Here is a 25,324-nt window from a genome sequence, read left to right as displayed (position 1 = left end):
AGTAGGGGGTATGTCTACACTGTAAACTAAGGCTGGGCTCTCACTCAGGTTTGAGCCCAAGCCCCCATTCCATCCACACACAAATCAGTCTGAAGCTGGTCACCAAGCACTCAGGACCCCAGGTTCCTAGGACCCTGCTGGGCGTGGGTCAGGGCCCAAGTCCCAGAGACTTGGATCCAAGCCCTGTTATTTAGCAATGTGGGTGCAGTTCAAGCTGCTGAGCTGAGTCATAAGGTCTGCATAGCACAGTGTGGTCATGTTAGGACAGCTGTGAGTCCCAGATCCAGCAATTGTAAAGCCAGGTTTACAATGCAGCATGGATGCTCAAGCAAAGGGTTGGAAACACCTGTCTCACAGACCAGGATTTGCGATGCAGTGTAGACATAGCCAAGGTGACGCACGTCCAACAGAGGTGATCCCTGTAAAAGTAAGGACCCGTAGCAGGGGGACAGCCTGTGTGAGCATAAAGTACCCACCTGGCTATCCTACCAATCGCTCATGTTGCACACAAGGATATGTTACACTTACCCGGTTAGCCATGGGAGTGTATTTTGTGGAGGCAACTTAGGGGGGCGGGGTGTAAAACCGTTTGATCTCAAGTCAGGGAAGCCAGACTGGGAACCGCGCGGCGCAGCAATCGCGTTAGGGTCGGGGCGTTAGCCTCTCTCCGCGCTGCCGGCCAGCTGGGCTGGGGGAGGGGGGCACCGTGTGACCTGAGGAGCCGCTGGAGGAGAAAGGAGGAGCCGGCGACACCATGTGAGCCGCTGGCCGGGGGCAGCAGCAGCCCGCCGTGAAGACAGATGGGGTGAGCGAGAGTCAGCTCCAGCTGTCAGCGCGGCTTCAGCCCAGCCCCTGCCTGCGCCCCTCCTCCGCCGCGCGTCTCCCCCCTGGCCTCGGGCAAACCATGGCGTCCAGCGAGGAGGACGGGGCCGGCGGCGGCGGCGGCTCGCTGGAGGAGAAGGAGAAGGGCAGGAAGAGGCGCCTGGGCGCCTTGGCCACAGCTTGGCTCATCGGCTACAACATCGCCATGACCGCCGGGTGCGGGCCGGGGCGCGCTGCGGGCTGGACAGACGCGGCGGGGCGAGGGGGAGCGGGCTGCGGCGGGAGCCGGGCTGAGAGGCGGAGGCCTTGCGACCGGGGGCGGGGGACGGGGGGCGGCTCTGCTCTGGCAGAGGCGGCTGCCTGCAGGGCGAGCCCTCGCCCGCCTGGCATTTCCTAATACGGTGCAGCGGTGCGGCCGCGAGCGCGTCATCTCGCAGCCCGGCGGGGAGGTTAAGTATAGCCCGAGCCAGGAATGCCGGGCGGCGCTGCCGGGGCTGGGGGCTCCCCTTGGCGTAAGTCACCGCGGCCGCCCCCGCGCGCTGAGCCGGCTCCGCGTGGAGCGGGAGCTGCTGGCTGCAGGCGGCTCCCCTGCGCCGCGGGCCCCGCTCTGAGCAGGGCTGAGGCTGACTGCCAGCTCGGGCACCGCCCTGTCCAAGGAGCCTTGGCAGACTTGCGGTCTCAAGCTGCCAGTGAAGGCTTCTGGGGGGTTGCGAAGTGGCTGTAAGCGCGTTGTTACAGCAGGATTCCTCGTTTTCCTCCCACGCCGAGGGCGGGATCAATGTTTTAATAAAGTTTTCAGAGTAGTTTGAGACCCACTGGCTCCCATCAGCACCAGGTGGTACTGCCTGCCCAAAGTTTCTAAATAGCTTTGGTTCAAATTCTTGCTTTGGAGAGCACTCCGGAGACAGGCAACGTATATTAATTTCTTCCATCTGCCATGTTAAGAATTAACTGCAAGAAATGATTACTACTATTATATTTCTGAGTAGCAGCCCTGTTAGTCTGTATTCGCAAAAAGAAAAGGAGGACTTATGGAACCTTAGAGGCTAACCAATTTATTTGAGCATAAACTTTCTTGAGCTATAGCTCACTTCATGGGATGCATCCGATGAAGTGAGCTGTAGCTCAAGAAAGCTTATGCTCAAATAAATTGGTTAGCCTCTAAGGTGCCACAAGTACTCCTTTTCTTTTTACTATTATATTGAAAAACCATCTTGGCTTCAGACTAAGCAGCATCACTGATAAATAGTTAACTGATATTGAAACAGTATTTTAAGACATTAGTTTCCTTCTTCTAGCTCCATCTTGGTCTCCCAACTTGCTGCTCCACAGATCAGTCTCTCAGTATTGAAAACAGAGGTTACAGGCCAAATTCAGACCTGACACAAGCAGACAAAACTCAGTGCATTTGTACCCACTTACCAACGTTGAATTTGGCTTAGTATGTCATTTCAATTTTTGTCCTCAATTCAACTACTGGTAGGGGCCGTTCCAATTTGAATGCATTGGGGTCGAACTGTTAATAAGCCCAGGAGTGCATTTAAACTGATGCCCAGTGTTACAATGGATTCTAGTATTGGTATTAAGTTTTAAGGCTAAGGGAATTCTGGCTTATATTTAAGTGGTTGATGTATGTATTTTCATTCCTTTTCAAGATTTATCATGTTAATAGCAGTATTTTTCATAACATACTTAAACTGACTTAATTTTCTGTCGAATGACTGAAAATTGTCAGGTTTCAGAGTAGCAGCCGTGTTAGTCTGTATCTGCAAAAAGAAAAGGAGTACTTGTGGCATCTTAGAGACTAACCAATTTATTTGAGCATAAACTTTCATGAGCTACAGCTCACTTCATCGGATGCATCCACTGAATGCTTCCGATGAAGTGAGCTGTAGCTCAAGAAGACTTATGCTCAAATAAATTTGTTAGTCTCTAAGGTGCCACAAGTCCTCCTTTTCTTTTTGAAAATTGTCAGACTCCCACAAATTTCAATACTTAGGGTAATTCGACATTGGAACGTTTTACAAAGGGAATTGTTGAAGTCAGGCATGGGGGCTTTATGAAGGTATGTTTGTGTCAGCTTTAATTAGTGTTTTTATTCGTTGTTCATAATCTTTGCTAGTTTGGAATTGCTGTGTTTCCTCATTGTATTTCTTAACAGTCCACCCCTTGCTTTGTTGTTGTTCATTTGCTCATGAGCACTGGGCTCCTGCCACAGACTTTTAAGGTGGAAACCTTTATTTTAATTAAGTATCAGAAGGGTAGCTGTGTTAGTCTGGAGCTGTAAAAGCAGCAAAGAGTCCTGTGGCACCTTATAGACTAACAGATGTATTGGAGCATAAGCTTTCATGGGTGAATACCCATACAACTGACGAAGTGGGTAATCCCCCACGAAAGCTTATGCTCCAATACGTCTGTTAGTCAAAAAGGTGCCACAGGACTCTTTGCCATCTATTTTCAGTTGTGATCCATGCAAGTGCTGAAGCCCCACATATCCCGTCAAAGTCTCTGGTAGTTGAGAGCCACCAGCAGTTGTAAAAGTGGGCCCTTTGTTTCTTGTGTGGGATAGGAAAAAAGAAAGACAAACATTTCATCATCTTTTGAAACTGATAAAGTATAGTAGTTACACTTATGGGAACACTGAAGGGTAATACTAGTACAGGCAAGTTTATCCACTTGGCAAGACAGTACTTGTTAATAAAATTCTAGGAATACCCCGGTTTATCAAAAATTGTGCTAATTCCTCTTTCTAATATGGGATTACATTTTATCATTCATACTGGTAAATGCGTAGGTGATGTTCAAAAGCAAAAATGGCAGGTAAGTGTCCAAATCCCATTGAAAGTCAATGGAAGTTAGGCCCATAACTGTCCTTTGGGCCTCCGAAAGCCTCCCTCGGGGGAATTTATGGTGTAGGGTATTTTCTGTTTCACACTGAATGCTTGTCTGATGTTCAGTGAAAGTTGCCATTTTTCTGTATGCAATACAAAGGCCCATATGGGACACAATAAAAAAAAAAGTTGCAAGCTGAAGACCCAATAAAATGGTCTGTGGAAGTACTTTTTTAAAGAATAACCTCTCTAAGCAAGAGACCTACCAACTTTTGTTTTTTGTTAAGTCAGAGAAGACATTTCATGTTCCCTTTTTGTTGCAAAATGAGATTCAGGGAACCTTTTTGGTTTATACTTACTGCCTTTTTGGTCAGATATAATATGACTTCTCAGGGTACCTCTTATGTAAAGGTACTGCTGTCACCTGCCATATTGCCAACCATATAAAAATCCATTATAATTCTCCTTTGACACACACTTTACTATAAAATACAAAACATTTAGAACCCAGGAAAGCCTTATTGTGAAGGCAACATGTATTGCTGAAGTTAAAATAATCCACTGATTTCAGCAGTAGCTGGAATCCACTCTAATTTTATACTCTACAAAAATTTACTCAGATTTTTACACTAGCCATAAGAAGCTGAAATAATATCTGTGGGTGTTGCTTAACTGGCACTTGTGTTTCATTCTTAGGACAGGAATTGGAATTCACCTTGTGCCGCAGCATTATGGAACCTTGGTAGTTACACTACACACAGGGGAACAGGTGTAGAATAGGCATGATGAGAGAATCCACATTTGCAGTGTATGGTGGAGCCCAGTTGCATGTGAGTTTCACATATTGAAAGAAAGGCTTGGAGGTGAGAGGGCTATTGTTGTCACAGGGTGTACCTATCCAGTAGTGTCCCCTTCTGGCCAAGTGTGGAGCTGTAGGTGCTCCCAGACTCACTTTCCCCTAATGTCATCAATAAGGTCACTGAGGCTTTACATGGCCTTCTGAAGGGTCTAATTTATTAACCAAAGACCCAATAAAAATACCAGCAACCCTCACCCCAGCATCTTATCTGGGAGACACAGTCAGTCTCGGTTTATTAATTCCTACCTAGTCTACCACTCTCCTCCAACAGGGTTTTCTCTCAATTCAGGTCCCTTCTCCAGACACTCTTGACACTCACTGGGAAGAATTCTTCCCTAGAGCCAAGGGAGGGTGTGCAGAGATCTGTCAATAGTAGCCCTTCTCTAGGAAGCACACAGTTCTGACAGGCTGGCCCTTCTGCCACTATTTGGAATTCCCTACCCCTCTGAGCAGACCTTCCAGGTCCCTTGCTCTGGTGAATTCTTCTGCCCTCAAAAGCTTCCTGTCTCAAGGATCCACCTCAGCTAATCTCTGGTAACCCTTTGTCAGGCTCATTAGCTAATTAGCTACCAGCTAGCCACCTAGAGATTTAAAATTCCTTCCAGGTGTGTCTGACTTGGCTTTTCTTTACAGGAGCCTCTCACAGGTAGGCAGGTCTCCTAAAAGGGCTAGCTCTGTGCCACTACTGAGTCCCCTGCTAAGTGGCCACAAAACTTAATGTAAGCAATATTTAGGGACTGCAGCCCCTATTCCCGGCAGGCTTCCCGCAGCTCCCATTGGCCGGGAACAACGAACCGTGGCCAATGGGAGCTGCAGGGGGCCATGTCTGTGGACAGTCAACGTAAACAAAACGTCTCGTGGCCCGCCAGCAGATTACCCTGATGGGCTGCACGCCAAAGGTTGCCAACCCCTGCCTTAGGTGATTATAAAATTTATTTTAGCTCAGATTTGTTTGATCTCAATGAAGAAAGCTTTAATTTGACTAACTGTTATTTTTGCTTTCTTTCATTTGAATAACAGCAGAATGCATATTTAAAAAAAAAATCCACACTTAATATCAGTACACGATTACCAGCATGTCAGTTCCAGAACTATCCACTTTGGCCAAAATTTTCAAAAGTGACTAGTGATTCTGGATGCCTGGATTTTTGAGTGCCCAACTTTAGACACTTTAAATTGGCCTGATTTTCTGAGGATGGGTATACAACACTTTCTGAAAATTGGACCCCTTTATTGGTGTCTCAAAATGGACACCCACAAACTGAGGCACACAGAATCACTAGTTGCTTTTTCCAGTCTTGGCCTTAAGTCTCTATGTGCTAGTCCTTCAAAGAGCTTTGTGTGGGTAGAACCCCACTCTGAGGTCCCCTCACACAGAGCTCCTTGCAGGATTGAGACCAATGTTGGAAGTGTTGGCCACGGTGTTTACTTTTCAATATGTTTTAAGAAAACAAAATACATATATTCAAATATTTTTTTAAATTTCATGTACATTTTTCAATATCCTAATGCTATGAAACTATGATAAGCAATTTGGGATTTGAAATTATATTGGAAAAAGAACTGTAGTCTATACTAGAACCATTACACCGAGTTGTGCAGAGGGGACAACTGCTGGTATATTGAGAGTAGCTGGCACCTGAAGTTGGCATCTTTTTTTTTTTTTTTAACTGCTAAGTCATGTTAAAAACAGCTAAAATATGTGAATTAATACTCTCTGAATAATAAAGATATGGTCCATACCATGGAAAAGAGAACACCTTAGCTATATAACAAAGAGGGCTCTTTGCAAAGAGCAGCAAGACATTCTCTCTATACTTTTCCACGAAGTAGGGTACAGGAGCTAAATAGTTAATGGATTTTGCTATATTTTAAATTATATTGTCAATCTCTTTTTAAACAACATCAGTAGAAAATCAAAATTCTCCATCAAATATTTGAGATGAAAGTAATGTAATGAATAATTTAGATACCTGGGTGTTCTTAGAATTCTCATTTGAAAATTATCCATTCTCTTTCTTTTCTAGGTGGCTGGTATTGGCTATTGCCATGGCTCGGTTTTACATGCAGAAAGGAACATACAAAGGCTTATACAAAACTATTCAAAAGACACTTAAATTTTTCCAGACATTTGCTGTGCTTGAGGTAAATTTTTAAATGCTACACATTGCTTGATTGGAAAATATTTACCCTCAGCAGAAAAAAACAAAACTTCATTAACATGGAGTTAAGGATGAAAGAATATCTCAGAATTTCCAGTCTTTCTAACTTCATTTATTTTTAAGGTGTTTTTCTGGGGGAGGGAGGAGGTTGGTTGAAGGGAATGGATATCTATTGTAACATTAACTCTAAGCTACTAAATTATTTGCTTATGATTTTTTTGCATTTCAAAAATGCTTAAGAATTGCTCAGAGACAGATCTTGCAAGCCAAACAGGGACTCCATTCCTTATGGAGCCTATTCCTTTGCAGACACCCTGCCCTCCTCCACAGATGATTGCTTCCTTCTCATTCCCCATACTCGATTCATTATCCCCCATATGGCTTTCTCTCTTTTGCTCCTTCGAGACTGGACCCACATGCCCCATATGGTTTGCTACTAGTCTTTCATTGAACTATGACTTTCCACATTTGCAAAGCACTCTGGAGGCTGAGTGCACTTGGCAAAGCATGCATCAGACTGATATTGATATATAATACATTCATCAAGCAGATGTATGTATATAATACATGTGCCTCTTTTAACATGTATGGTCATCTGTGTTTTGGTTTTTATATTATAATAATACCTTTACACTTCTAAATAATTCTACCTGAACCCATCAACACTAGTCAAGGATTTAATTTGAAAAAGAATTAATAAAAATCTTCTAAAATGAACAACAAAAATTTTAAAATCCTTGTATATCTGAAACACCGTATGTATCTTGCTTTAAATTTTCCAGAAGAATTCTGATCTGGATAAGATGTTGCATGTGAAACTGAGGTTTGGTTTTGAAGCTGAAGAGCAAGGTGTGTGTATGTATATGAAAATCAGCCTTATGTAAAAGTTCCTTCGGTAAGCAAGTCAGTCTTGATTCAGTGGTATTACAAACCAAGGGCCTGATTCTGTGAGGAGTGCAGCATAGGAATTCAGGGTAATTGGCACCTCACAGAATTTGGCCTTGACATCTTAATTTTTGCTGCCGATAAAGTCAATGAAAGTGTAGTCTGAATAAGGAGTAAAGGACTAGGAGTAAGTTTAGATTTATGTTAACAGCAGCAATGTCTTTGTTTATACTGCAAACAGTAAAATGATTTTAAACCAGTGACTTTTAATTTATACTTATTTTTATTGACAGGTAGTCCACTGTGCAGTTGGTGAGTCTTTTGCTTTTAATTTCTCACTTAACTGATTACAAACAGGAATTATGGGACATAGATAATGTATTTCTCTTTTTAAGGAATAGTTCACACCTCTGTGCTTGTGACTGGGGTCCAAGTGAGTTCAAGAATCTTCATGGTATGGTTTATAACACACAGTATAAAACAGGTGGGTGCATGAGCAAATTCTGTTTTACTCTTTACAGGAAGGGCTGATTATTAATAAAAAGCTCATTTTAGCAGGAAGTGTTATTTAACAAGTAATAGGATCTGGCAAATGCTCCATACAGGGAGCTCTTACAAACTTCAGTCAAAGTTCTACAGGTAGAGAACTTACAGGTTCAAGCCTATAGTTCATGGATGGGCAAACTTTTTAGCCCAAGGGCCACATCTGGGTATGGAAATTGTGTGGGGGGCCATGAATGCTTACAAAATTGGGGGTTGGGGTGCGGGAGGGGCTGGGGCTCTGGCTGGGGGTGCGGGCTCTGGGGTGGGGCCAGAAATGAAGAGTTCAGGGTGTGGGAAGGGGCTCCGGGCTGGGGCAGGGGATTGGGGTGCGGGTGTGTGTGGGGGGGCTCTGGCTGGGGGTGCAGACTCTGGGGTGGGGATGAGGGGTTGGGGGTGCAGGAGGGTGCTCTGGGCTGGGACCGAGGGGTTCGGAAGGCAGGAGGGGGATCAGGGCTGGGGCAGGGGGTCGGGAGTGCAGGCTCCGGGCAACGCTTACCTCAAGCAGCTCCCGGAAGCAGTGGCATGTCCCTGCTCCATTTCCTATGTGGTTCCCAGTGAATTGGAACTGCGGGGGCAGCATGCGGAGTCCCCTGGCTGTCCCTACATGTAGGAGCCAGAGGGGGGACATGCCGCTGCTTCTGGGAGCCGCACGGAGTCACGTCACGCGCGGAGCTGGGCAAGCCCCCAACCTCGCTTCCCTGCTGGAGCACTGGAGCGGGGCAAGCCCCAGACCCTGCTCCCTGGCAGGAGCTCAAGGACCAGATTAAAACGTCTGAAGGGCTGGATGCGGCCCCTGGGCCGTAGTTTGCCCACCCCGCTATAGTTTACAGTTGTTTACACACAGGATGCTGGTAAATGCCATTGGAGAGGGACAACTGAGACATATTGGGTTGCTGCCAGGTTTGATCTGTCTGTTAAGCAAGATTAAGGGGTAGAGCTTCTGTTCATCAACAAATGTACCATACTGTCAACCGTTCCACTTTGAAAAAGAACTTCAATTAGCATGTGTTGAATGTACAAATGGAAATCATTCTTAAACTGAATGTATCTGGATAAACACTGTTGTGACATTTTACATTGATGTTTTCTTTGTAGTTTGTATTAAATCCTTTCTCAAAAATTTTAAATTAATATTATATTAATATTATAGGTTCACAGCATGCCACTGTAATAGGCTATCATTAAAAAAAAAACAGAGAAAACCTCCCAGCATATGAAAATTACCCAACTGCCCCTGAAAGTGTTATTTATGTGGTTGGTTATAGATTTTAATGTAGATTCTACTGTTTTGTTACCCCAAGGAAAAATGATGCAAGGAATTTATGATTCTTGTAATGAATGGACTAGGACTTATAGTTTAGTTCGTCTGAATTTTATTTACTTTGCAGGCTTGAAATTCCTGTTCTCTAAAGGTAAATATCGAGTAATGGATCCCAACTTTTGGGTCTGTGCTTCTGTGTGTGACTTGGGTTAGAACTTTCTTAACTCAAGAGGCTGAGCCTTTAAACTTTCTCACCAGCAGGTGGCACATGCCTAACTGCTGATGAGATATAACAGCCAGGCAGAAACTGCCTCCATTGTCAATTCCCTTTTTATCTGTTCACAAAAGAGAGCTCTCTTATACACTTTGTTTCCTTTGCCTCCCTTTTTTGTAATACCGAGTAGGTTTATCTTAAAATTCTTGCTTCTTGTTTTGCTTTTAGAAGAAAAGAAAAAATGTTCAAGAAGTGAACCATTTGTTGGTTACATTGGACGAGTAGATCGAGGCGAGGGCATATATCACTGATTGTCATCATTCTACCTTTATGTGGAATGGACTAAACCTTGTCCACCCAGCTCTTTGTTTCACTTGATTTCAATATAGTAGGTCAAACTACATCAAAAAATCCCCATGTCTAAATGTCTGTCTGAATGCATTTCTCATTGTTATTTCTTTGCATGCCTGAACATTCAGGGTCATGTGAAGGTATCCGATATGTCAGGGTTGGGCAAACTTTTTGGCCCGAGGGCCACGTTGAGGTTGCTAAATGGTATCAAGGGCTGGGTAGGGAAGGCTGTGCTTCTGCAAACAGCCTGGTCCCCCGCTCCCTATCCGCCCCCTCCCACTTCCCGCCCCCCTCAGAACCTCCAACCCATCCAAACCCCCCCACCCCACTCCTTGTCCCTGACCGCTCCCTCCTTGGACCCCCCGCCCCTAACCGCCCCCCCAGGACCCCACCCCCTATGCAACCCTCCCTGTCCCCTGACTGCCCCGACCCCTATCCACACCCCCGACCCCTGACAGGCACCCTGACCCATCCAACCCCCCACCCCACTCCTTGTCCCCTGATCGCCCCCTCCCGGGACCCCAGTCCCTAACTGCCCCCACAGGATCCCACCCCCTATCCAGCCCCCCCTGCTCCCTGCCCCCCTGGGACCTCACCCCCCATCCAACCCCCACTGCTCCCTGTCTTCTGACCTTCCCCCCCACACCCCCCTGAACCTCCGCCCCATCCAACCGCCGCCTGACTACCCCCCGGGACTTCCTGCCCCATATCCAATTCCCCCGCCCCTTTACCATGCTGCTCAGAGCAGCAGGACAGGCTTATTGGAAAGCCTGGGAGGTGGGTGGGCACAAGCCGCCCAGCTGCATGGGAGGAGGGACGGGGGGGAAGGGCCGGAGGCTAACCTGGCCGGGAGCTCAGGGGCCAGGCAGGACGGTCCCGTGGGCTGGATGTGGCCCGCGAACCGTAGTTTGCTTACCTCTGGGATATGTAGTTAGAGGCCTGTTAGTGATGATAGCCAGCCTCACTACTTGTCCAGGAGATTTGCAAGGCAACCACATGGAATTCTCTACATACTTATTCAAAGAACTATTGCTTGCATTTAGCATTGTGACCCAAATACAGGTTTAGCCTGTCTGTGTTAGCCTCTTATCTACTTCAGGTGGAGAGTAGCCTAATTCTCTTCTTCTCCCTTACCTATATTTGAATATCTTTGTACTTCGGTTTGTTTGTTTTTTTGCTTTTGTTATTGAGATTTGTCCTAACCCTCTTATTTGTTTTAAATAAAAGTTAAATCTTGTTTCCAATTTACACATATTGGGCCTAATTTTCAGAGGTGCTGAGCATCTGCATCTCCTAGCTGTGAGTGTTCAGAATCTTTGAAAAGCATTAAAGCTTTGTCACTAGGTTGCATTTTGTTGAAAAACAGTGTTTCTCTTTTCTGTGTTTGGAACAAAAAATGTCTCTGTATTTTATTTTCTAGAAATCCCAGGAGGTTTTCAGCCTTCAGGCACAGAAGCCTATTACCAAATTCCTCCCCTTTTAAAGAAAATAATTAAATCACTTGTGTGTAATTCTCCTTCTCAGAAGGTTTTATTTGTAAAAGACCCCCAACCATCATCTTTGCACAGTTGGGGATTCCCCTCCCCAAAGGATCTGATATTTGAAGCAGCAGGTAGATATGCTGCCTACTGAGGAGGCAGTTTAACTACTCAGAACTTGAATCTTTAAAACACTGCAGATGAGTATATTCACCTACAGCTCTTGATCCTCTCACTCCTCCTCCTTCAGTGATCGACCCACTCCCAACTGCCTAACTGTCCTGCAAACTCCTGAGCACACCAACCTGATCTTCTGCCGTCAGGTTTCACTTTGTAGCCCATGGAGTACACTGAACAAAATGGAATTATCTTGTGTATTGCGAAGACATTAATAAGCAGGAGTGGGGGAAGCAACAACAGACATGGGCTAGGTGAACATAAGAAGACAGACAAGACGAAGAGTAGTGTGATGTGATGTTTGTCCACTCTAAAATGGAAGAGAAATATTATACATAGTATTTTGAGAAAAAGAAAGGGAGAGGATAAACACAAGCAACTAGACCAAAAATCAGAAGAAATAGAGCAAATTGAAAGGGCAGATGCAGGGTAAGCAAAAGAAGGAATTAAATCAACGAAATAGTTCAGTGTTTTGATGTATTTACAATGGTTACAGTCACTTTGTACTGCACAGTTAGCAAAATTTCAGTATGTTGGTCAATACCTGTAATAGAAAAGTTAACATGATGGTGACTACAGGTGCTGATTTTTGATACCCAAGTTTTCCTTCTTCTCAAATTCTTAGTTCTATTCCAAATGTCTTAAGTGGAAGTCTGTTGCCGCTTGCATAGAAAAGAAGTTTAAGGGTGAAGAAAATGTTGGTTCTTTATACTTTCACAGATCCAGAATGAGGAGAGCGTTATTCTTTTTCTGGTCGTTTGGACTGTGACAGAGATTACACGATATTCCTTCTACACATTCAACCTGCTCAACCATTTGCCATACTTCATTAAATGGGCCAGGTGGAGATGTCTTGCAGTTTAGTTTCTCATAGTTCTGTGCATGCTAATTTCATGCATGCTGAGCTAACACACAGGAGAACAGATGTGTGAGCTTTGGCTTTGTGTCAGAAGAATGCGGTTGGTTGCCTTGTGTATTTAGGAATATTGCCATTTGGTTTAAAATGTAAAGAATATTTTAGCTCAGATATTTGGATGTGATTTGTTTTTTAATTTCTTTGTTTGATAGTTATTTTCATTTACTAGTCATCCTTTTGTTTTATGCTTGCAGGATTACCTTTTAACTTTTAGAAATTTAAGTTGCATTTTGAATACAATTTAAAATGTACTAAATTATCTTTTTTTTAAAAATGATCATACCATGTATCCTCTTACACTATGCAATAAAGAAAAACAAAACCTTTTGTTGCCAGAAATCTAGGTGTTTACAAACGTAGGCCCAGATTCTACAAGGACTTACCCATAGACACTGTGAGTGCTAACTGTGATGGGACTATTCCAAGTTCATAAAGCTGAGCACATACATAAGTCTTTGCAGGACGGGGGCCAGAATGGCCACTCAGTCCTGTGAAGTTGCTGGGAGCTTTGGGCTCTCATCACCTTATAGGCTTTGTCCCTTATACTGTATTGAATTTATGATTTAATTAGAGGTTTTACAAAGCCTTCGTTAATATTTTAACTAGCTTAGTCCAAACAACAAGGGCATCTTTTTTATAGACGTAACCTTGACTTGAGATGTCAATACTTGAGTATGTTACTGAATGTGAAATACATTACTGATTGTGTTTAGGCTGGGTATTTACCATGAAGCTTAACTGGATGAATTGCATCCTCTGTAATTATTGAATGAAATAAATATATCCAGAACAGACTTTGCTTTTTATGAAGCAGATAAGTCTTTTTAAAAATTCATTATAGATGATTTGTCCATATTTATCCAAAAATATATTTTTGTTTATTTATTTTGCTTTATTTTTGTTTTGTAGACAACACAGTTCTGATGCTTCTAATGCACTTCTTTGATATGGCTGATATTTATATCCATTCTTATAATACATTGTCTTTCTGCTTGTACAGTATGTGGTAGGTTTTGGCATGTTTAAGACTAAATGGCAGACTTAAAAAAATAAACAGTTAAAGATCCCCTGTCTTTAATTGAATATACATTTAGGCTTTAAATTTAAAAACACATTTGAAAAATATCAACCTATCAGATACTCCCAATGCTTCCAAGTTAGAGGGTTTTTTCCATTCAAAATATAATAAGGCAGTAGGAAAAATAGTCATTCTGACAAAAGAGCCTTATATGTGTGTGAAATATACTGGAAAACAAACATTTGAAAATGAGTTCTTCTGTCACATATCTTACCAAGGGCTGACATCAGGAATCAGGGGAAATTTATAGCTAGCACAAATGGGCACAAATCCATTGGCTTATCTGAGTTGTGTCTTCTCTTCTCTTCCCCCCGACCCACCCACCTCTTCCCCTCCTTTGATGAGTTTTGTCCTTTTTTGTATATATAGCTATATATCAATACACATGTGCAAACCATAGTAAACTTCTGTTTAATGCTTTGGGATCACTAGCTTTTTATTTTGAATGATAAAAGCTTTGTCTTTCCCTATGAAATAGAATAAATACACCTACATTTTAATTCAGAATACCCCATTTTTGGTTTGTTTCTGTTCTGCATATGGCCAAGATGTATTTGGAGTTACACCATCAGTTTCTGGTTACGTCTCACCTAATCTGTTCTGTTTGATGTATGAGCTCGCTAAGCCCATCGATTACTAGGGAGTTTCATATTCAGTTGCTGCCATTTTAAAACTCATCTGGTTTGGTCATAGAATGCATATTATACATTTATTTCAGACCCTGTGAGGCAGCTGTCATTGCTTTCTCCAGCCTGAACTCAAGACAACAGTTCTTTATGAATGATTGCATCTGTATGTCTTACCTTGCATGAGAATTTTTCAAAACATTGCTGATTTCAGTTTCTTACTTTTCCACCATGTATGTAGCATATGGTATTCAAAGTAGTTGGCTTCTTTCAGTGCCTTTGCTTTATCATTTATTTGAAAGTTGGTCTATTTGTTCTAAAATGGGTTCATTGAGATATCTGGTCTCACACACAGATGCTTTTGCATCAGTAATTCCTATTCATGTAAGTGGCAGATGCAGTCCATTGTTAGCTTCCCCATATGACAATGGGAGGAACAAGCTTCCTAGGTATCTTAAGATTCCATTAACTTCAATAGAATTACAATGGGGAAGGGATGCACTTGGACCAGTGTGCATGGGCTGTGATGAAGATATGTATTCCTACTTATTATTGGTCCAAGCCTGCTCCCAGACCAATCAATGGCACCAGGATCAGGCTCTAAATCAACCAAAACAAGATTACTAGACGATACAACAGTTTTCCAAACTTCGAATCTTTATCTTTAACATTGGAAAAACATTAAAACATTTTGATATTACTGCAAACTAAATGTAAGGGATTAGGGCCAGATCCTCATCTAGTATAAATCAACATAACTCTATTAAAGTCAGTGAAGTTGTGCTCATTTATACCAGCTCAGGGTCTGGCCCTTGGTTTTCTCTTGCAGGAAACTACTGTAGTTCATTGCTGTGCCACTAATCATCAAAACAAGAAATGTTACAACATGAATTTATCTTTCAAGAAAATAATTCTTAGATTTATTTTTCTTCAGATACAACTTTTTTATCATCTTGTATCCTGCTGGAGTTGCTGGTGAACTTCTAACGATTTATGCTGCGTTACCTTATGTGAAGAAGACAGGCATCTTTTCACTGAGACTTCCCAACAAGTATAATGTCTCTTTTGACTACTACTACTTCCTTATTATTGTCATGGCCTCATATATACCATGTAAGTACTATTATACTTTAATAATACCAACAACACAATAATAAATTATGCAGCCGTTCTCAAACTGTGGGTCAGGATCCCATTTTAATGGGGTCGCTAGGGCTGGTGGTTAGACTTGCTGGGGCCAAAGCCCGAGCCCTGCCACCTAGGGTCAAAGTCCAAAGGCTTCAGCTCTGGGAAGTGGGGCTTTGTCTTCGGCTTCAGCCCTGGGCGGCAGGGCTCCGGTGGGCTCAGGCTTCAATACCCCTTCCTGGGGTCATGTAGTAATTTTTGTTGTCAGTAGGGGGTTGCAGTGCAGTGAAGTTTGAGAATCCCTGAATTATAGGCAGAGCTTGCAGTAATGCCTGTAGTTACCTTTGCCTAATACTTTATAGGACCTAGTTAGTTAAAATTTTGCCACACTTGAATTGCTTAGGCAGAAATTTTACATGCTGAGTGTCTGCCTCAGGCTGAATATATTTGGAAAGCTTCAGTGAAAATGGTTTAGCCATTTCCTAGAACAAGATTAGGGAAAAATAAGATTTGTTGTTTATGTTAAAAGAATCCTACTACCATTTTGTTGAGAACCTCTAGCCCCTCCACTGTTTGGAGAAAGAACTTGAAATTTGGACCCCTGTTGGTGTCAGGGATGAGCATTTTGCAATCCCCATGAAAATCCATCTAAAATTAGCCTCTGAAAATCATGGTTTGCACATACTCGGTAAAGGTTTGTTAGAGGCTAGCAGCAAAATTCTCTAAAAATTCCATCTGCACTGAGCATGCTGCGCTCCACTCCTACAGAACTTTGTTCCAACAACACTGAACATGCTGCACCCCCAGAGAGTTCACTGAGCATGCTTCAGACCAGGGGAAGCAGGATTTTTCCTGCAATTGCTCCCTCCTGGGAGCCGCTATTGAATTAGACACATGAACTGACAGCAGAGAGACTGTCTCTCCTGTATTCTCAGTACTCCCTATGCTGGCACCAAGACAGAACTGAGAAGTTGTCTCACTCAAATGCAGAGAAATGAGGAGCAGCATGGGCACAGGTGTGGCAGACTGGGGAGGGATAGAGGCATGCTGGGGTCTACAGACCAGGGGGGATAGAAACAGGTGAGACAGGGACAGGCTGGGGGTGGGCAGAGTTGAATAGAGAAGAGACAAAGGCAAGCTGGGAGTGGAGGCTTGGATAGGAGCAGAATAGGACAGATGCAGGGAGGACAGAGACAGACGGGGACAGGTTGGGAAGGATTATGCAAGGGGATAGGGCAGAAGGAGGGATGTTGAGGATGACAGGGGCAGAAGGATCTGTGACCACTAGAACACAGTGCCTTACAGAATTTGAACTAGACCTTTAGCTTCCTGGTTCTCAGTGTTTCTCTACTGTTCTGCAAATATATTGGAAACCCACTGGCAAACTGTGAATTTTAGATCAGTAAGCCCTACAACTGTACCTGACAAATTGGTTGAACTGATAATAACAAAGCACCTGGAATATCATGATTGATAGGCTCTAATCAGTATGCATTCTGTAAAATGAAATCATGTCTCACTAATCTCTTAGAATTCTTTGAATGTGTCAGTAAACTAGTGGATAAAGGAGCAGTGGTTGACATAACGTATTTCAAGTTCCAAAAGGCCTTTGACAAGGTTCCACACAAGAGACTATTAAGGAAGCTACGTAGTCACAGGGTGAGAGGCAAACTCATATGAAGAGAGATTTAGATTGAAGACTTGGATTGTTTACCTTAGTAAGGAGACAGATAAGAGGGGACATGATAAAAATATCTAAAATAACAAATGGTATAGAGAAGGGAGACTGGGAGTTTGTCTTCTCCCTGGCCCATAACAGAAGATCAAGGGAACATTCAGTGAAATCAAAAGGTGGGAAATTCAAAACTGATAATACTCTTTCACACAATGTGTAATTAAACTGTGGAACTCTTTGCCCCCTCAACTCTTTGTTGTTGAGGCCAACAATTTAGCAAGATTCAAAAAGGGATTACGTATTAATATGGATAAAGAGACTATCCAGAGTTATAATTAATTATAACAGACATTATGAACTTTTATAAATTTTATAATTAATTATAACAAAAAATAAATCTTCAAAAAGAAAAGGAGGACTTGTGGCACCTTAGAGACTAACAAATTTATTTGAGCATAAGCGTTCGTGAGCTACAGCTCACTTCATCATCATAAGCTCATGAAAGTTTATGCTCAAATAAATTTGTTAGTCTCTAAGGTGCCACAAGTCCTCCTTTTCTTTTTGCAGATACAGACTAACATGGCTGCTACTCTGAAACCTACCAGAAATAAACCTTATGTTTCAAGGGTTAAGTCAGTGTTTAACTATTAAAGGTCAGGATGAGATCTAATGTGAATGACACTTTATCCCACATCCACATAGTGTGTGATTTTTTACAACTGTCTATGAAGCATCTGGTATTGGCCACTGGACAAGATAGACAGTGGGTCTGAGTCACAGTGGTAATTGCTACATTCCTATGTGTCTCATCCCTTTTTAGTGTCTGGCCCACAGTGATAACAGCTTGCTACTGCTGTTTTTTGCGGCATTAGCTTAAGTGGCTGAGGTCTGTGCTGTGAAGCTTAAGATTTCAAGCCTGCTGATGACCCATGAAGGGGTCAGTATGGTGCCGCACGAAGGAATTTCTGTTTTTTCAGTTTACTTTGTTTAAAATTAGGAAGTTACACCCAAAGAAACTACATCTAGGAACACCCAAAGAAACATCATCTTAATCCTGCCTCAGTATGGGGGCTGGACTAGATGACCTCTTGATCTCCCTTTAACTCTACAGTTCTACGATTAAAATAACATTAAGATGGCAAAGTCAGGCACCTTGGTGCATATGTATTATGATACAGGGTAAAAATTTCAAAAATCCCTGAGTGACTTAGGCTCCTAAGTCTCATTGAAAGTCAGGGGGACTTAGACTCCTAAGTACCTATGTCCCTTTTGAAAATGGGACTAAGGGTCCTAAATCATTTAGATTATTTTGAAAATTGTACCCATAGTTTTTAATTACATATGACTTTTTTCCCACAGAACCCCCGTTTTATTCAGTGCACAGGATGGACTGTGTTCTGGGTATGAATCAGGGGTATGTAGTGAACAAGATGGTTATCTCTATGACCCTGCCTCATTTGTTGCAGAAGTTGGAAGGTGTGCAGTGAAGGAGGCAGGGGATTGCAGGAAGAGAAGGAATGGTCTTGTGCTTAAAGCAGTTGAATGCTGCCCTAGAGAATTGGATTCTATCCCTGCCTACGTCACAGAGTTCTTATGTGATGCTGGGCAAGTCAGTAAAATGGAATTATGTGTTCCTCATTTCCTGGGTGCCCTACCTGAGTCACCTATGGCCTGATATGCATAGGTGTTGAGCACATATAGCTGTAACTGAATTCAGTTAAAGCTGTGCATCTATATAATAAGATTTCAACACTGTCACTCTGTCTGTGTGTCACTTTGAAGCCTAGAATGTCTGTTGAGTCAGTGGAATCATGGAAACAGCCACAAGCTTGGCTGTTAGTTCTTTTTGTTCAGAATATCTCCAGGTTCAGTCATTATTGGGATTCATTGTGTCATCCAATTTTTATGGTCTCAGACATTTTCAGCGTTTTTACATGCACAACTTTACAAATTCCACCCATGTGATAGCTTGGGCTTTCAGCCACTAGCTGAACTTGTAAAGTGCTCTAAAAAGAATGTTCAGGCCCTAGGCATCTCAAATTGGGTACCCAAAATTAGTGGACACTTTTGGCCTTAACCTCTCTGTGGTGAGTCTCTTTGTTCCCATCTGTGAAGTGGGGATAATAATACCACTTTGCCTGACGGGGTGTTGTAAAGATAACTTCACAGGTATTAATGAATTTATCAGACACCACATCGATGAGCACCCCAGAAAGCCCTGTGGGAGATGGGGGGAGGTGAAGTGGGTAGGATATTACAACAATTTCCTGTAGGACTAGAGGGAGATAAGTTGGCATCCTCCTCCCAGTCCTGACCCATTCAAACCTCCCTCAGCATAGATCCTGGGCCACATGGAAGAGTCCACAGAGCCAGGGAGGTTGCTGAGAAGTCATTGACCCTACTTCCACAGACAGAGGGTTGGAGGGAGATGCATGCACAGATCCCTACATGGATTTTGGTGGTGTGAACTGATCCATCAGTGTTTAAGTCATAGTTTGCCATTGTAAGCAACCCAGTGTTACTTGCTCCATTGCCATAATTTTTCCTCAGCTGAATAGTGTACAGTTAGAAATGTATTTTTCCTTTTTTCCTCTAATTTGTTCATTTATTCTTTGATCAAGTGTTTCCACAACTCTACTTTCATATGCTGTGGCAGAGAAGAAAGGTGCTTCATGGAGAAGTGATTGTAGAAAAGGACGATTAATCCAACTCTTGTAACCACGGTGCTTTTTACAGAACAATAAGAAATGGAAACAAAACACTTCATGTGATCCTTATGAGTCCAAGTTTTAAATCATGGAACAAGAATAAATGGCTGTGCATGAAATAACATGGATTGTATTGTTTTGTAAATTCAGTATGTCTTCAGACTTTGCATTTCATCCTTGGCTTCACTTTTGATTCTTTTATTTCATTGATTGGTTGTTTCCTCAGACAAACTATTTTCTTCCCAATTTTTTTATATAAATTAACAAATAGAGGCAGGAGATTGAATAGCTTGCCAAATTGCTTTCTATTACAAAACTTCTAGTGGTCATTAAGAAAAAAAACAGAGTTGATGAGCAATATTGGAAGTTAGTACAGTATTCTGAAAAATAGATACTTCATAAATTAGATTTTTTTCATAGGACAGGTGGCTTAAATTTTGTCCTTTCTTATTATTTTGAAAATATTAATCTTTGTCAATGTTCAGAACTGAGAGTTTAGTGTCTCTTGAACCTTATGAGAACACGCCATTAAAAGTAAACTAAACTAAAGCTAGGGTTATAATTACTTAGGGTCTGACTCTGCAGCCCTTACTCACATTAAGTAGTATCTTCCTTCACAATTATCCTTTTGAAACTTTTAGAGTCCAATTAAGCATTAGTAAGTGTAATAGAATTGGACCCTTCATTAGGCCAGAGACTCAGCATGGGGGAAGTGGTCCATGCTAGCAGATTCAGGTTCAGGATCAAGGCCTGGAAGAGCTGAAGCCTTTTACTTGCAGGATCATATCTTAGCATCATAGAATAAGCTTGTAAAAGAGTTGAACTCTAGATTCTCCATGCAGATTTAGAGTAGTGTACTTCAGTTTGCTACTACTTGATGCCTAGCTATAGCTGATGATGTGGCCCAGGTTTATTTTGTCCTGGTGAATTGATTACCAGTTTATTCTGTATTCTAGAGTTAGGGAACATGAGGGGTGGCGGTGAGGAGTAAATACAGAAGTACATGTGGAAACTGCAGCTATGGCAAAGTATTTTATTTCTTACAATTAATCAAATGGGATAAAAATGGAAGATTTAAAAATACTTTAAAATACTGTCTTGACATGTAATTGTATTTTGAATCAGCCAGCTATGCACTTTTAATTGCTCCTTCAGTTAATTGTTTCATCCTCTTTATAATGTAATCAAGGAACAGTTTTGGATCTGGTCCTATTTAACATCTTTAATAATCTAGAAGAGGAACATGTTAATGAAAATCACAGATAATGCTAAAGATGTTATAAACACCAGCATGGAGAGATGAGTTATATAATGGGTCTTACAGAGGTTAGAAATATGGGCAGGAATTTAAAGCCATAAAGTTGGAAGAGACCTGAAGTGAGAGTGGACCACAGATTAAATGTTCATTTGCAATACAATGTGGTAGCAAAAAAGATCAGTGCAATTTGGGGTTGCATATGCTGAAGTTTCATGTCGTGAAGCAGGGAGATGTGATTGTCCCTCTTTAGGGGATTCTCCTGAGTCCACATCTGAAATAGCATGTAAAGTTCTGGGTACCTCAAAAGCAGAAATTTTTAGGCAAACTAGAAAGTTCAAAAAACAGCAATAAAAATAATGAATGGACATGAGTAAGAGGTAGGAAAGATTGACTTTAAAACATTAAATATGTACAGCGTGGTTACGGGGAAAATATTGAGAAGGAAAAGGAATTATTAAGTACTAGGAGTTGTAATTAGGAGTCAGGGGAAATTAAGAAATGGAAAATATAAAATGAATACTAGGAAAAAGATCCTGACCATGAGCTCTACTAAGTTGCTGAATAATATTCCAAGGCCCATGATGGCAGCTCCTTTTCCTGGGACATGTAAAGCCCAACTTTTTGGAATACTAGAAAACGTATTGTAGGAAACAGTCTTGCTTTGACAGTGGATGGGTCTAGATAACCTGAAAGGTGGTTTCGATTCTAACTTCTAATGATTATATACTGTGACTTTTAAAAAGAGTTGGAAATGTTTCCTGATGTGACTAACAAGTCTTTGTTATATCCTTAAGTTGCAATTTTATGTCTTAGACTTCCCATATTTACACATCTCAACATTACGTGTAAACTAGCTTCCTTTTCAGTTATTGGTGTATAGAAGGCTTGAGATGGAATAATGGTTTTTCTGACAATTTGAAAACTGAATATTTTTGATCTATTTTAAAACAGCGTATTGATCCAAGGTGCTACGTTAACTTATTAAAATACATTTTTATGCAGCTGAAATGATTTAATGTATTAAAATATATATCACATTTACAGTCTTGAGGCACAAAATACTTATACATGCTACATGTTTAGACTAAAAGTTTTATTTGTTAAGTGTCTTTTGCATAAAAAGTGCTTCAAATATTAATTGTTCTGATAAACTTAATTCAACTTGCACTCTGTTCCATATGAAACACCTGGGCAGCTTCTGAGCACCTATTTCTCAATGAGCAGGCAGAAGGCTCTCATGGAATTTGAATTAATTAATGTGATTGGGTTGTGTTCAGTGCCAAAGTGTAATATCCTTTTACTGGGGGTTTGAGCTTACTTAAGACTATGACTATTGATCTATTTGAAATTAATTGACTATTCCAAGGGCCAGATCCTGCAACTCTAACTCAAATGAGTTTGTCCTTTGATTACAAGTTGAAGGGCTGAGCTCCAATACAGTGTTATTCGTCCGGGGGAGGAGCGGGGTTGTATTGCGTGTGGGTTGAACATATTGTCATACAAGATGCAAAGAATTGCTGTAAGCATTTTGATATCCTTTTATACATGCAACATGACTTAATACAACACCATTCATTACCATTCTGGTTTTTGGCTTGCACAAAGTAGCAATGTACTAGTCCTGAATAGTAATACATGAACAAGAAAAAACGTAAAGGTGGTTTACAATTGAAGTAGAATCTTGTTAAACTGCACATCAATAAACTGCAGCCTCATGCTGAAAATAACTCTTTAGGTCTGTGTTACTGAAGGCCAGACCAGTGAGATGACAAGCTCCCTGTGAAAATTACATTGAATCTCTCTCTCTCTCTCTTTTAAATCTTTCACTGAATTTTTCACTCCGCTCTAATTAATATATTTTAAATTGATATCTTCTGTTAGCAAGTAAGAACTGTGAGTGAAATCCTGGCCCCACTGAAGTCAAAGATTGAAACCCCCATTGACTTCAGTCAGGCCAGTATTTCAGTCTGTGTGCATAGCATCATATTTATAACATAATGAAATAGTGAACTAACTTACTCCATGCTATATACAATTGGCATTAAAAACAAGTGTGAATTTCTTAGGGTGCCCTCTGTTTCCAACCTGAATTTGGCACATTTGTCCATCTTTGTAATCTTCACTGCAGTATTCACAAATGTTTTAACTTATTGAGAACCTCTTTATTATGAAAGGTTAGGAATATATTCCAGCATTAAATTCTTTGACATTTTTATATTGTATCTAATAAGCTGTTCATGTGAATGACAGCTCTTGCATCATGCTATTTTGGTGTTTTATTGAAGGTGCTAATATCTGGCCTGATTCTGTAATGTTTATTTGTGGGACGGCCTTTATTCATATGAGTAATCCCATTGATTTCAGAACTTGGCCCTTAATGCCTTAAGGCTTAATCCTGAGATCAGACCAAAACCCATAGAAAAGGGCATGGGACTGAGAAATGGCATCAGCCCTAACTGCCCAAGATGGCCAATGCTGGCCATTGTGAAGAACAGTTGGCACAGTTCATTTCTCCCCTCTCTTGCTCTATACAGCATCTTAGAACATGGCTGCGTTGGCTACACTGAGTCTAAACCACAATCCCTACCCTCTCCATGGAGAACTGTGGAGACCAGTTTGGGAGATCTCCATGCACAAAGCGGAAGCAGAATCACCTTGCATGGCTTCTGTGCTCCACTCTACCCTGCCTAAGGCTTCATGAGCATGAATTTCTCTCAGGAGCTGGCTCTGTAAAAGCAATAATATGCCAACACTTCTGTACTATGCTGCTGTGTATAGTACAGTTCAATATTAATAGCCTTAGAGAACTTGTGCAACATGCTTCTGCTAATTCCCATTAAATAACATTAATCACACATGGCCAGTTACCTCGTTCTCTTCATGTTAATTAATAAGCTGCAATGCACATTTCACAGGGCAACATGTGGAAGGCTTTTCTGTAACCAAAAGGAACATACTTCTTTCTATCTAGGACATACATATGTAAATGTTAAATCTAGGAATTGCCACTGCTCTGCCTGTGATACTTAGATTCTTCATGGTAGTTGACCTAAGTGATGAGTGACACTTTCTGTTTTTATTGTGAACTGATCAAATCTACAACCTAAACGTGGCATGTGCATAAGCCAGTTTTGGTGAACTGAGCTCAAGCTCAACTGTTATTAGGGAAAAAAAGAGGAACTAATGTTAAGAACTGATACATGGGGATTTTTAACGAGGAATACTTAGAGTAAGTGTGCTGGACTGAACAAGAGGGTTTTGTAAAAGTGAGAATTTCAGATGGACAAATTGACTGCAGTTAATCCTAGAGAATTAGTGAAGCTATTTTTCTGAAAGACAATGCTGCAAGCCTTTTATAAATTCAAATTTGTTTTATAATTTGTATTTTAAAATGTGCTTATAGATATTTATTATGAAACAGCTTACAGGTCAAGTCCACACTACATATCCACTTTTTTGTATGGATACAGTACTTTGACCTCTTAAAATGTGTTCAGCTATTTTTATTATACTGAAAATTAAATTTAAGGAAGTAAATAATTGACATTTCTGCAAAGTGGTTGTTAGTGTGGTTTCTTTCATGACTTTATTGTGGTATTGTTAGTGTGTGCTAAGCTCAATGCCCTGAAAGCAGCAAGTTAAAATTTGGCAAGGAGAGCTCTCTCAAACATACTTGCAAGATCGGGGGGGGCCTTAGTAGTAAACTGCATGCAGGTGCAGGGGTGTAAGGGCCTGACATTGTAAGGTGCTGATACCTCCTGAGAGATCTTGAGGGCCTTAAGCTTCGATTGATTTCAATGGGAGTGGAAGATGTCTAGCACCTCGGAGGGTGATCAACACTTTGTATTATCAGATTCTAAAAGCCTGATCCTGTGAACTCTGGGACCTCACAGATAGCCCCACTGGCTCCTTAAAAGCTTGATCCTGGATGGTACTAATTACCTCTTATAAGGTGCTGAGAGCCCTCAATTCCAGATGGCACTGGGTATAATTCTAAGAGGTGCTTAGCACATGTAACTCCACATGACATCCACAAAGGCAGTGGGAATTTTGGGCACTCACCACCTGTCAGGATTAGACCCTAGACTGGTAGCTTTTGGGAACACTCAAAATGTACCATAGTCCATTTGTCATGTTACATCAACTAAAATATGATGTGGTCTGGCTTATTCACAGTCATCTTGCTTCTTAATTCATTCTTGTTCATACTTTATTTCTTTCCAGTTGCTTGCTTTGTACAAATGTAAGCACAGTCTAATTTGTCTAATCTTTTCATGTAGAAAATGTATTTAAAGAGTCATCAAAATGTAAATGTAATGCAGTTGCTCATTTATTTATTAAAATTTACCTACCTA

General features: G+C 41.5%; 1 protein-coding gene across 4 annotated transcripts; it reads left to right on the top strand.

The window, feature by feature from the left end:
- The first annotated feature begins 648 nt into the window (after window positions 1-648).
- On the top strand, window positions 649-25,324 carry HACD1 (3-hydroxyacyl-CoA dehydratase 1). Of its 4 annotated transcripts, XR_013344926.1 has the most exons (8): window positions 649-1,038; window positions 6,540-6,657; window positions 7,457-7,523; window positions 7,853-7,871; window positions 7,955-8,043; window positions 9,491-9,514; window positions 9,806-9,965; window positions 15,138-15,253. XR_013344926.1 is itself a non-coding variant. In XM_077808175.1 (7 exons), the coding sequence occupies exons 1-7, from the start codon at window positions 905-907 to the stop codon at window positions 11,558-11,560; spliced, it is 657 nt and encodes a 218-aa protein (XP_077664301.1). In that variant the 5' UTR covers window positions 649-904; the 3' UTR covers window positions 11,561-12,008. The 4 variants fall into 4 exon arrangements, 3 of the variants coding, with proteins under 3 accessions (XP_077664301.1, XP_077664300.1, XP_077664302.1); XM_077808175.1 differs by lacking the exons at window positions 9,806-9,965; window positions 15,138-15,253 and adding an exon at window positions 11,349-12,008 and having other exon boundaries at window positions 7,961-8,043; XM_077808174.1 differs by lacking the exons at window positions 9,806-9,965; window positions 15,138-15,253 and adding an exon at window positions 11,349-12,008.

Source organism: Eretmochelys imbricata, chromosome 2, assembly GCF_965152235.1.
Source record: "Eretmochelys imbricata isolate rEreImb1 chromosome 2, rEreImb1.hap1, whole genome shotgun sequence".
Lineage (NCBI taxonomy): Eukaryota > Metazoa > Chordata > Testudines > Cheloniidae > Eretmochelys > Eretmochelys imbricata.
Note: the sequence above shows the minus strand (reverse complement) of the source record. Positions and strands in the feature narration are given on the sequence as shown.

Coding starts and splice junctions, on each gene's coding strand:
- HACD1 (XM_077808176.1), top strand. CDS start 905: ATGGCGTCCAGCGAGGAGGACGGGGCCGGCGGCGGCGGCGGCTCGCTG. Junction 12,426..15,137: donor TACTTCATTAAATGGGCCAG/GTGGAGATGTCT, acceptor ATTTTTCTTCAG/ATACAACTTTTTTATCATCT. Junction 15,317..19,624: donor CATGGCCTCATATATACCAT/GTAAGTACTATT, acceptor TCTTTGATCAAG/TGTTTCCACAACTCTACTTT.